The sequence below is a fragment of the Aythya ferina genome, assembly GCF_964211825.1.
Source record: "Aythya ferina genome assembly, chromosome: 2".
Classification (NCBI taxonomy): domain Eukaryota; kingdom Metazoa; phylum Chordata; class Aves; order Anseriformes; family Anatidae; genus Aythya; species Aythya ferina.
The window spans coordinates 112,840,351-112,853,582 of record NC_140297.1 but is presented as its reverse complement, the minus strand read 5'-3'; the positions used below and the strand labels follow the sequence as shown (position 1 = coordinate 112,853,582).

Genomic DNA, 13,232 nt, shown 5'->3' with positions numbered 1-13,232 from the left:
CAAACAAAAAGCTTGATAATAGTAACAGCTATTTTTTGATTATTTTTCTAGGTGAAAGATGAAAAATAACATAAAAGCTTCATAACTAGGTGTTTGCTCCTTAAGTCATCACAACTGATGCTAAAACTAGGAGTTTTTTTAAGTTAAATCTCTTAAAATTATTGTTGAACCAGTCTTAATGGTACAGCTCTCTCAGCTTTGCTTTTCACTCTATAAGCTCCAAATTTACTTTAAAAAATAATCAAAACTCCGTTTAATTTACAGATGCATCAATGCACAAACTGAAACATTAACAGATGCAACAAGAATTATGAATTCACAATTAAATGAGCAATTTTACAGTAAGAAATTAAAAATAAACCTACATATCCAGGTCAGTTTTATGCTCTAGCTGATGTTTGTTTGTAACTACTTTAACTAGTAATAGTTAAATAGTAGTACAAAAAGAATAGCTCATATTATCAGTGACATAAGCAGATTGGGATAATTTTAATCAGTGCCAAATAAAGATTTCTGAATTATTTTTCTTTTCTTTTGACTGAACAGCCGAGTGTAAATAAGGTTCTTCTATGCTTATGCAAATGGACCTGGGCCAACACCTGCCTTTTAATAAATAAATAAATAACTTAGTTTCATCTGTATATGGCATAAGTTCTACCTGTACAATCATCAAAATGCTTTCCCTTCTGCAATTTTCCCCATCTGTGAAGGGTACAGACATAAGGGAAAGAAAAACACATTACTGAGGGTGGCTCTGAATGGTCAGAAACCAGGATGAATAAATACAAGAATATCTTAAACCAAAAAAAAAAAAAGAAAGAAAAAGAAAGGAAGAAGAGAGAAAGAAAGAGAGAAAGAGAGAAGGAATGAATGAAGGAAGGAAGGAAGGAAGGAAGGAAGGAAGGAAGGAAGGAAGGAAGGAAGGAAGGAAGGAAGGAAGGAAGGAACCAGAATTTTTACTTAAATGTCAAATGGCTTCCCTTCAGATTTCTGATGTTAGAGGATAATTATATTCCTTATAGTCTAGACAGGCACTACGATCTATGATGGATTTTGTTTGATTAATTTAGCTTGGTAATGACGCCAAAAAAAAAAAAAAAAAAAAAAAAAAAAAAAAAAAGAGATTGGGTGTCACCTTATTATTTAATGCTCTGTTTGAAGTGGGAGCTCCCTTCTAGGCTTTCACACCGATGGGATGCAGATCTCTGGAAGAGACCCCCCTAGAAGACTTATGAGTGTCAGCTGTCTGAAATCTTTGCCATATAAAAACAAGACAGAGTCCTCCACTGATTAAAATAGAACCAGGATTTGACTCTTTAATATGAAAGACAGTTGTCTTCTTCTATCTGTTTGTAGTTAGGAGGTCAGGGGTGAGGACATTTTGTTTCTAAGGAAATCTATTTAGAATGGATAAGGTCTAAATTCTTAATCTCAGTTCTGTTTCCTTCCAAAACATTTGAGAAGTTTGTACAAGAAACAGGGCAAAAAAATAAATCATTGTTAAATTCCTGTAATAACCAACAATTCGTTCTGTTTTCACAGTATCTATGATTAGTAATTTTTCAGTCCCAGACCACTTTGTTTTTATCTTTATATTTGTCATCAAATGATGACCTTTCCCTTTAAAATACATGCAGCATAAACTTTATGGATTTCTCCTCACTTTCCTGAGTAACAATTTGTACAGGATGACATATACAACATCCATTTTAGTTTGAAATTTCTTGGCCATCTTGAATATATATATAAGGAAAGAGCCATAAAGATATACTATAGCTATATCTTTCTGTCTCTTCATCCTCCTCCATATTTTGTAGTATACACATTGCAGAAGTTTCTATAAATTGTCGGACATGTTTGGCTTAGCAGAGTTGAAATAACAAGTATAAAAGTGCTGAGTCTAATAATCATGTCAAACAGAACACATGTAGCAGTCACATGCATGAAATTGCTTTGCTAAATGTTAAAGTCAACAATGTATTGCTAAGCTTTTTTTTTTTTTTTTTTTTTTTTTCCCCTCCTAAGAGCTCGATATATTCCCATGAAAATCTGCTCTTCATAAATGTGTTTTTCTCAGTGGGGGCATAACCTTGTTTTTTGACAGAGCTAGTGGAGAAGCAGATGCTGCTCTGTATCTGACCTGCTGCAGTAGTTGCCTGTCTGTGAGACCTACAAAGCATTTACTAGACCCCAGGAAGAGTTTGTACAAAATAATCGGATGGTTAAACCTAGACAGAAATGCGCCATTCCAACTCCATTACAAGCCAAACACATTCTGCATCCTTTCGAAAATACTGTTTCATAGCTCCGTTTCTGTGGGATACAGATTTCAGCAGAACCCCACTACATGACTACCTGGAGCTGAACTGCTTTCGAGGACACTGATATCTTCCTGTAAATCTGTCCTGTCTTCATTTTCTTCTTTGCATTCCAAGCTGGGGCTGTAGTGGCGGGGCTTCATTAACAGGGACTTCCTTTTGTTGACAGGTATGCCTGAAATCTGCTCTTCAGCTTTTCTCTTCTTAGCCATGGAGCATTTGTAGGCACTGCAATGATCAATGGACAACAATAGAGAAAAAAGTGGGAGAAGTGAGAGGTAAATTGTTTAAAGAGATGCAACCATCCTTTAGTTTATATTTCAATTATAAAGGAGAGGACTAACAAAATATTAATTCACATGCAGTTTCAAGTTGTGTTTAGAGGATATTTAATATTAGTTTATGTACTTGAGGTTCAGGACACAGGCAAATACACCATTCTTCTCATTGTTGCTGAAATCTCTTTGGGGAAAGGGGAATGAAGAGGAAGACAAAACCAAAAAAAAAAAAAAAAAGCCCGTAACTCAATACATTTAAACTTAAGTAAACATATGTTAATCTAAACTCTTCTATGCAGTAAAATACACCCAGGAAAAGATGAATGAAGATACAGGCTGGGCTTATGATTCAGAGAAACAGTTAAAGGGAAAAATACACTACCAGTTATAGCATCCCAATCCTTTAGCTTCGTTATCTTTTCGCCAGTATGAATATTTTCTTGTGTACTTTGTGTTGCTGATCACAAAGTGATGAGGTTTTACTCATTTGTTTGATAACTGGTATAAAGTTAAGATTAAGATAAGCATGTGATTTAACAACCGGTTTTACTATTGTTGATAATAACTAAAAAGAGCCGGACAGAATCAGGGTGGAGGGATACCATAAATTTTATACTTTTAATGTGGCATTTGTTTTTTTGTATTTTTACACCTAATGCAATCATCAGGTCCCATTCATGCTATTTAATTCTCCCCTCTTTATTACAGTGCTCCACACCCACCTGGGCTAACCCAATTGGAACAGCATCTTGGAATATGCCCATTTCTTGTTATATACAAGTCCATGGATTGTGACTGCTTAGGTATTTTGGTGCTGCTTTGAGTATTTTTTTGAACAAGCCAAGGTTGTTTTTTTTTGTTTGTTTTTTTTTTGTTTTTTTTTTTTTTTTAATTAGTGTTTTTGAACAAGCTTCATTGTCTTTTCTATAGGAAGAAGAATGTCAAAGCTGTTTATAAAACTGTGATGGGGAAAAAGAAAGCAAACTTTGACCAAACATCTATTGTGTATGACCAGAAAACATAACACATATTTGTGTCATGCTAATTTTGCAGCTGAAAGGTGATATTTAAGTCTCCTTTAAGTTTCCATGTATTCACATAAGCTGGAAATTCAATCATACACTTTGAATTTAATTTTTAGACACTGCATGCAGTTCAACTACAGAAAACGTGTCAAGACACTGTACCTTCAGAACATTTTTGCAATATGACTCTCAGTATCAGTCCCAAGCATTGGTTCCATTTCATTAGCTTCAGCCATAAGAGTCTAATTTTAGCTCTTCTTTGGCCTCTATCTAGACTCTGGAAAGAGGTTTCATCAGAGAGTTCAGATTGGATATTAGGAAGAATTTCACCGAGAGTGAAATTGCTGAACCCTAGAATAGGCTCCCTAGGGGAGTGGTCACAGCACCAAGCTTTTTGGAGTACAGGAAGTGTTTGGACAATGGTCTCAGACACATTGTCTGATTTTTGGGTGGTCCTGTGTGGAGCCAGGACATGGACTCTGTGAACCTTTTGGGACCCTTTCAACTCCGGATATTCAGTGGTTCTATGATGCCTCTAAAAACTAGATATACCTGATAAACTGGGTGATCTAATCCCTGGAAAAGGCCTTGCCCAGTCTAGCTGCCTAACTTATGGAAGAATGACATGAGAAGAGATGAGTGTTTTTTAATGAAGCATATTTTTAGCAGATTTGATATGTTGATATGTTTTTTTTTTGTTGTTTTGTTTTTTTTTCAGCTCTTCCAAGCATTGGCCTGCGTATTAATTTGCATCTACAGATATGTAATAAAGCTTTTGTCACCATGCATCTAATCTGCATGGCATTTAGATGATACTTCATACAATACCTCACTAAGGAGTCCTGAACCTTCAACACCCTTTTTAAAATAACTTTTTATGTAAGTGATTTTGCTTGGATTTATTGTTTTCTCACACACAATATTCTAATAAATTTATGTAATATGAATTATTGTGTTCATATTACAGCTGTCAGAGATGAAAAAAACTACCTATATGAATCTGTGTAATCCACTCAATGGTTTCTTAATCTTAGGTTTCTCAATCTTAGGCCAGCATGCATTACAAATCTACAGAATACCCTTAGGTGTTAGGTTTTGCATTTGGCTTACTGACTTTGCTGTAAGATTTGAAAAAATAAAATAAAATCCATGTCTGCAGAGAACTCCTATTGGTTACAGATATTACAAGCTCAACAGCATAAATTAATCCTTCCAAGGTATCTTATGTGCAGTAAATTGGCTCAGGTTCTGATTGTTTTGGATGAAACCATATGACTAACTTGAACTTTTTGTTTTTTTAAAAATATCCATTTTTGGCTAAGCACCTTTTTGGCAAACCATTATTGCAAATATGAAGGACATGGAAATATGAAGATCTGCAGTTTGGGGGAGGGGTGGGGATGTTAAAATTCTACCATATGTATCTTAAACACAGTGAATATTCCTCATATTCTGAATGCTCAAATGTTACGGGCATCTGCAACACTAACCATCTGATGTAGTTGAAAATATTACGGCTTCTCAATTATTTCTCTGTTTATTAATAGAGGATAACATGAATATCACATTAAAGTTCAGAATCACAACAGAGTAAGTGTCACATTGGAAATGATGTCCATATAACAGACATCAGAAATGGACGTGGTGCAGATGAATATGCATAATTTATTTCTAAGAAAGTACAATCAAGTGTTTCTTAATTCATAATTGTGAACAACAGTTCATACCATTCATGTTGTTTCAGGCAAAATGAATAAATGACAGATGTTTGAAAACACTTCACATGCTGTTGCTTTATTAAACAAAACCTTCACTAGATTTACCTTTGACTCTTCCTCATTTATTTGTCAAGCTTCAAATTTACCTCCAGTAGTTATCATACCAGTATTTAGGACAAGATGAATTTCCATTATTTAATTCCCCTTTGACAAAACTACGGCTGTTTCTCACACAAGCAAAATTAATATATTTTTAGAACAGAATTTCCAATTAAATCATCTAGTATGCCCTCTGGTGTAACACAGGTCATAGAACTTCATCTAGCTCTTCAGCATTAAATCTGTAACTTGTCTGACTATCATGTATATTCTAGTCAAGGTAAGGAAAAATGTAATCAGAAGATTGCTGCTGTGGGTTGGCACAGCAGCTGTTAAAGCCACTGGTATTTCACCACAACTATGAAGGATAGCCACAAACACAGACATCAGCAAATCACAGACAAGACAAGGTACTACTACAGTACTACTGCTACCTGCTCTCTGAAGTCCCATTTTGGGAAATGAGAGCACAAGAATCCCACTTGACTATAACTACCATGATCTGGCAGTAGCAGAGACAGCTTTGATTAAGGCTGCTTATATGACCTGACCCTGTGTATTCTTTTGGATCACAATGGAGCTTCACCTTCTGAAGAAAAAGTAACTTGAAGTTCTGTTTTGGTAAAATTTCAGGCATCAGTTTTGCTCACAGTTTACAGCAGTAAATCCAAAATTGCTTCATCAGTGTCAGGAGGCCTACATACAGATCTGCTGGAAGCCCATTGATCATTTTAGAAAGTTTCTCGTTATCATATCTGTTTCTGTACATGAACACCACACACACAGATTTCCTCTATAGTTCCCATCATTTTAAGATAAGTGAATACAAGAGTTGCTACTTTACATAAAATCATTCTTGACACCTACCACAGGAGGATGAAAACAAAACCAAAAACAAACAAACAAAAAACCACAAACCAAAACCAGTTGTTGCTTTTTTCCTAGGAAATGTAAATTAGTCTTCATAGGCCCGACAGAGATTTTTCAATGCTAGAAGAATATATTCTTGCTTTTGGCGTTGACTGTTTATACTGTTGTTTTTGACTTTAACTGGAATCTACTAGTTTGCAAGAGGCAGTTTAAAGGTTACTTACCAGCAATTCCATTATTTCCCTTCTTTTCTACATTACAGTGCTTAAAAGTAAGAATGATTGATAATGAACACTGAGAATTTTACTACTATGAAAAAATATATCTGTCCCTTTGTAACATTCATGGCATGTCGAGTTTATCATTGTCTTAAAGTTTCTATTTCTTTCTTTTCCTTATGTGCATTCACACATACACACATGTACTTTAGCACAGATTTGTCAAGCTGTAGTTTGTCAAATGGTAAACCTATAATTTAGCTTCTCTATTACTCATCTCATAAATTCAACGTCTAATAGTTTTGTTGCTATTTATCAATGGTCTGCTTGTTGTCATGGAACACTGATTCAGCTGTCAAGGTTATTTGGTAATCTGAGGCTCATAAAACAGGAGAAGCTCTTTTTGTCATGAGCCTAAAGCCAATGCATACTTTTTCCAATTTAACTGTACTTAAATTTTATGAATAATTAATCATTTCAATATTATTGATAATCAGAAGATTTTTTATTAGTATTATTTTTTGGTCAATGACAACTAGCAAAAACAATCTTGTGTCAGTTACAACATGATGCAAAAGATTAAAATCTAAGACCTACTTTCATGTGTTGAGGCAGGGACTGGTAGTATACAGACACAGTAGTGCACTGACTTCTCTTCACAAAGCAATGCTTCAGAAGAGAGAGCTTTTAAGAAATACTAACAATATATAGTTTTTCCTACTGTTGGAAATTATAATTCCCATCTTCCAATCTTATCCTTTTTTTTTTTTTTTTTAATTGGTTCATCTAAGTGACTTGTTTTTCAAACCTTTAACCTGACCTTTACCCACTTTGTAGCCAGCAAAGATTTTTATTTATTTATTTATTTTCACAGCAACTTTTGAGCTGGAAAAGCAGGACAACAGATCTAAGAATGGCTATGGTTAGTAAAACTAGGGGCATGTTTAGTCTGATAAATGATCTTGCCAGCTGCTTTAGGTCTTGATCAAGCTTTGTTCACAAACTTTCAGATGCCTTGCAATGATCTGGAAGTCAAATACTACTTTTTTCCTTGCAGGAGGAAAAAGTTGATATTCTAGAATTAAGGGACATATCACTCACAGCTGAACCAATATCTTACAAATGGCTGTTATGGTAAGATTTTCTTCTAATAAATTTAAGACTGAAAAGGAACAGAAATTCTGAATGTCTCCTCACCTTGGTCCCCTTCTATGTCTGCTAGTTATCTACGAAACAGATGAGCTGGATTCTAACTAAATGTCTAGTGGCTTCCAAAGCCTCAGGATATAGCTATAGGTCTCTAATCCTCAAAACTCACACAAAAAGTCCTGAGCTCGTTGTATTAACTGATGATAATCAGTATAAATGATTAGCACTGAATACAGAAAAGGGACTTTTCTGTACCAGAAAAGATGGAAAGCAACTTTTTGCTCAATCAGATAATGACAGGATAAGGGGGAATGGTTTTAAACTGAAAGAAGGGAGATATAATTAGAGATTAGAAGGAAATTCTTCACTCAGAGGGTGGTGAGGCACTGGAACAGATTGCCCAGAGAGGTTGTGGATCCCTGGAGGTGTTCAATACCAAGTTAGATGAGACCCTGGGCAACCTGATCTAGTGGTTGGCGTCCCTGCCTGTGGCGGGGGGGTGGAACTAAATGATCTTTAAGGTCCCTTCCAACCTGAGAATGATTCTATTATCCTATGATCTTCTCCTAGGACCGATCACATCTGTTGAAAAAACATTGATATTTATTGCATTGACTAAGAATGCTAGAGGCTCATGAAAGGAGCTGCAGTGTTAGACCCCAAAGAAACAGAGTGCAGGTTGTCTGATCACTGCAACTGAAAACCCTAATAAGTACTGTAAATTAAAGCAATGCCAGATAGATGAAAGCAGTTGGGGAGGAAGGTAGAGCAAGTTTTTCTCTGTTAAGTGGGATATGATAGTGCACTTACAGATGTTTTGTATATTAGTGAGTTTCTCCCTGAACACGCTTCAGCACAGTTTAAATGAAATGACAGTTCTATCTACCTAAAAATAATTAAAAATAGTAAAGTAAGAAAGAATTAGGAATTTGGGGGTGTGGGAAAATTATCCAGAAACAACTGCTTGCTTTACAAGTTATAGGTGGCAACACAGTGACTAGCTGAAAAACTTCAAGGAGTAAGAACGTGCAACTGAGAAAACTGTAATCAAAGGATGGGCTACAGTTTATTGACAATCTAAGACTGAATTAAAGCAGAAAAATACTCCAGCTGAGAATTCCTGAAAAATCATTTGGAATAGAATTCATCAGGTAAGAATAATTTTCTTCAATCAGCATTTTAAAATATTAAAATGTCCCCATTTAAGATGTTCCCAGAGCTTAAACCAATAAATTGTGCTTAAGAAAAAAAAAAAAAGTTAATCATTTAACCATTTAGATTTGGTGAGTTGTTTTCACTAAAGCAGTGGTCGAAACTTGGAACTTATGTCTTATCCCAAAGATAATTAAAGAAAATGAGAATGTTTCTCATTTATTAATATCACACACAACATATATATATATATATATATATATATACATTTCACCTCTTTCTGTCTTTAAGAAACCCATACCTTTATCCTACAAGTTGTGTCTGTGAAAGGGACAGAACTTGTTCCTCTTCACAATCATCCCAGGGTTAAAGGGCTTTCCACAAATAGAAAAGGTTACTGACATACCTGAGCCATGCTCTTTTTTAAAAATGTCAAAGTTGTGAAAAGTTCAGTCCAGGGCTGAACAAGATGAAAGGAATGCACATGAGGTAGAGATGGGAAGAAAGATAAAAGGGAAATTCATATTTATGAACACTAACGTAGAGCAAAATAACCTCAGCTTGGGGGTATAAAAACATCTGTATATATACACAAATGAAAGGTTTAGATAGGAAAAAGGAAACAGAACTGGACAGATAATATTGTGGAGAAAATATGGTATAACTGAAATCTGGCTGGACAATGATATTAAAAGATATATTTTATTTTAAAAAGACATGCAAGAAAAGCAAAGCTGCCACAGCCTTGTTCATGAAAGAGGATTTATTAGCCCCCATAAGAAGGGGCCAGGGAGAAATGGGTAATGGTATTGAGTCATTATGTACTGATCTTGGAGATGTTTCAGACAGTAAACTAAATGTTATAGGCCACCTGACCAAAAGAACAATTGGACTGTGAAATGACTGAGCAAATAAAATGAAGCACGCAAAGAGTGGAGCAATGGTAAATCAGCAGTAACATAGGAAAAGGTATGCAGTTATGGTCCTCTACCCATGTCTCACAGTCACTGTGATACCTGAGGACAAGGATTTTGCAACAGACAGATTTTGATTAGAATAAGAACTCAAAACTTATTTATCATGCTCATGAAATGCTCACTTTTTTTTTTCTTTATTCTCTCCCCTCCCCCTGTGGTTTGTTTTTTTTTTTTTTTTTTTTTTTTTTTTAATCTACGGCTTACTATGTCAGTATGGTTCTCCTTATAGGAAAGGCAACTCTGAGAACAACACAGGTTCTAATTCTGTTTTCTCAGTTTCTTGTTTTACTTTTAAAACATTGTAGGATCATGAGGATATTCAGATTAAAAAAAATAATTAAAAAAGTGCATATAAATATTATAATTTAAATACTATGTTAATGAAGTGAATGGCTATTTCAGGGTGTTATTCTGTAGGTCGTTGATCAAGAATTCCATTTAGCTAGAGTTGTGGATTTGGACCCTTTTACAACAGATAACGTTTTTTGTTAAAAGCTAGTTTAGAGGTAACTTAATTTTTATTGCCTGGAACACAAGTTCTTAATCTCAGTAATAAAAATGAATACCCCAAAGTTGGGCCAAACTGTCTCCCTACCCTCTTTTTCTCACTCACTCACTCACTCACTCACTCACTCACTCACTCACTCACTCACTCATTCACTCACTCACTCACTCACTCACTCACTCACTCACTCAATCTGTTCAGGTTCAGTAAGTCAATAAATTCCAGGGGGACCCAAGACAAGAATTTGGCTTAGAACTGATTAAGTTTCTAGGTAATACTACAGATCGTCCTGTCAGCTTTTGGATCCAGAAAGTCTTACATGTGAGTGATCAGCCTGATAACCCCAGTAAACTCTTAAAAAGCATACATGTAACTACAGTCTGGTTAAAGAAGATGTAAAAGAAAATAGAAAATAAGCCTTTTATTCTATTTATTTATTTATTTATTTATTTATGATTTCAATTTATTTGTTTGTTTATTTATTGACAGCAGACAATGGGGTCATAAGCAATTAATTTCAGGTACCTTCCTTTAATGCAGAAGGAGGACCCATGGCTGTATTACCTTCCTTGCTTTTCTATCTTCTGCCTGTACAGTCTGTTTCAGCTTGCTTTTTCTTTGCTGAATCTGCCCTTGACACCAGTCAGACAGAGCAATTCAGCTAGCCATAATATTCAATTCATGATTAATATACATATGAGACAGAAATCAGGGGTTGGTTTTCAATCCTTATATGGTTTGTGGTCATCCAAAAAGATCTACCAGAAGAGGAAACAGTCATTTCACAGAATCACAGAATTTTCTAGGTTGGAAGAGACCTCAAGGTCATCGAGTCCAACCTCCAACCTAACGCTAACAGCCCTCCACTAAACCATATCCCTAAGCTCTACATCTAAACGTCTTTTGAAGACTTCCAAGGATGGTGACTCCACCACTTCCCTGGGCAGCCTGTTCCAGTGCCTCACAACCCTTTCAGTGAAGAAGTTCTTCCTAACATCTAGCCTAAAACTCCCCTGGCTCAACTTAAACCCATTCCCCCTCGTCCTGTCACCAGGCACGTGGGAGAACAGGCCAACCCCCACCTCGCTACAGCCTCCCTTGAGGTACCTAAAAAGAGCGATAAGGTCGCCCCTGAGCCTCCTCTTCTCCAGGCTGAACAAGCCCAGCTCCCTCAGCCGCTCCTCGTAGGACTTGTTCTCCAGGCCCCTCACCAGCTTCGTCGCCCTTCTCTGCACCCGCTCAAGCACCTCGATGTCCTTCTTGTAGCGAGGGGCCCAAAACTGAACACAGTACTCGAGGTGCGGCCTCAGCAGAGCTGAGTACAGGGGGACGATCACCTCCCTAGCCCTGCTGGTCACGCTGTTCCTAATACAAGCCAGGATGCCGTTGGCCTTCTTGGCCACCTCAGCACACTGCTGGCTCATATTCAGCCGACTGTCCACCATCACTCCCAGGTCCTTCTCTGCCTGGCAGCTTTCCAACCATTCCTCTCCCAGCCTGTAGCTCTGCTTGGGGTTATTGCGCCCCAGGTGCAGGACCCGGCACTTGGCCTTGTTAAACTTCATGCAGTTGACCTCAGCCCATCAGTGCAGCCTATCCAGATCCTCCTGCAGAGCTTTCCTACCCTCAAGCAGATCGACACACGCACCTAACTTGGTGTCATCTGCGAACTTACTGAGGGTGCACTCGATGCCCTCGTCCAGATCATCGATGAAGATATTAAAGAGGACCGGCCCCAGCACCGAGCCCTGGGGGACGCCACTAGTGACTGGCCTCCAACTGGACTTGGCTCCATTCACCACAACTCTTTGGGCCCGGCTATCCAGCCAGTTTCTAACCCAACGAAGCGTGCGCCAGTCCAAGCCAAGAGCAGCCAGTTTCTTGAGGAGAATGCTGTGGGAGACGGTGTCAAAAGCCTTGCTGAAGTCAAGGTAGACCACATCCACAGCCTTTCCCTCATCCACCCAGCGCGTCACTCTGTCATAGAAGGAGATCAGGTTCGTCAGGCATGACCTGCCTTTCATAAAGCCATGCTGACTGGGCCTGATCGCCTGCTTCCCCTTCAAGTGCTGCATGATGACTCTCAGGAGGATCTGCTCCATGAGCTTTCCTGGCACTGAGGTCAAACTGACAGGCCTGTAGTTTCCTGGGTCTGCCCTCCGGCCCTTCTTGTAGATGGGCGTCACGTTTGCTAGCCGCCAGTCGATTGGGACCTCCCCCGATAGCCAGGACTGTTGATAAATGATGGACAGTGGCTTGGCCAGCTCCTCTGCCAGTTCCCTCAGTACCCTTGGGTGGATCCCATCCGGCCCCATCGACTTGTGCACATCTAAGTGCCGTAGTAGGTCACCAACCAGTTCTTCATGGATAATGAGGGCCACATCCTGCTCCCCATCCCCTTCCACCAGCTCAGGGTACTGGGTATCCAGAGAACATCCGGTATTGCCGCTAAAGACTGAGGCAAAGAAGGCATTGAGCACCTCCGCCTTTTCCTCATCTCTTGTAACTAAGTTTCCCCCCGCATCCAGTAAAGGATGGAGATTCTCCTTAGTCCTCCTTTTTGTGTTGATGTATTTATAGAAACGTTTTTTGTTATCTTTAACGGCAGTAGCCAGATTGAGCTCCAGATGAGCTTTGGCCTTCCTAATTTTGTCCCTGCACAGCCTTTGGGGCTATAATGTTCTGATATATTCTGTCACTCAGCAGAAGGCATTAGGACATACATAACTCTAAACTCATATGTATGGATAACATTTACTGTGTGCTGTTGAACACCAAAGTAGCAATGGGGAAGATAGCTCCTAGACTACATTAAATAATGTAAGTAAAAGTGTTAGTTCAAGGTAAGGGACATTATAAGATGCAATAAACTTTCAGGAAGAAAAAAGAATGCAAAAAAAACACTTTGACAGCCACAATTAAA

General features: G+C 37.8%; 1 protein-coding gene across 8 annotated transcripts in view; it reads right to left on the bottom strand.

Moving 5' to 3' along the window:
* ST18 (ST18 C2H2C-type zinc finger transcription factor) overlaps positions 1 to 13,232 on the bottom strand; it is a 182,137-nt gene that overhangs the window by 50,223 nt on the left and 118,682 nt on the right. For all 8 annotated transcript variants that reach the window (XM_084507416.1, XM_084507414.1, XM_084507420.1 and 5 more), the window contains one exon: positions 2,356 to 2,546. In XM_084507416.1, the coding sequence (XP_084363542.1) occupies positions 2,356 to 2,546 (191 nt within the window). The remainder of the gene's footprint in view (positions 1 to 2,355; positions 2,547 to 13,232) is intronic.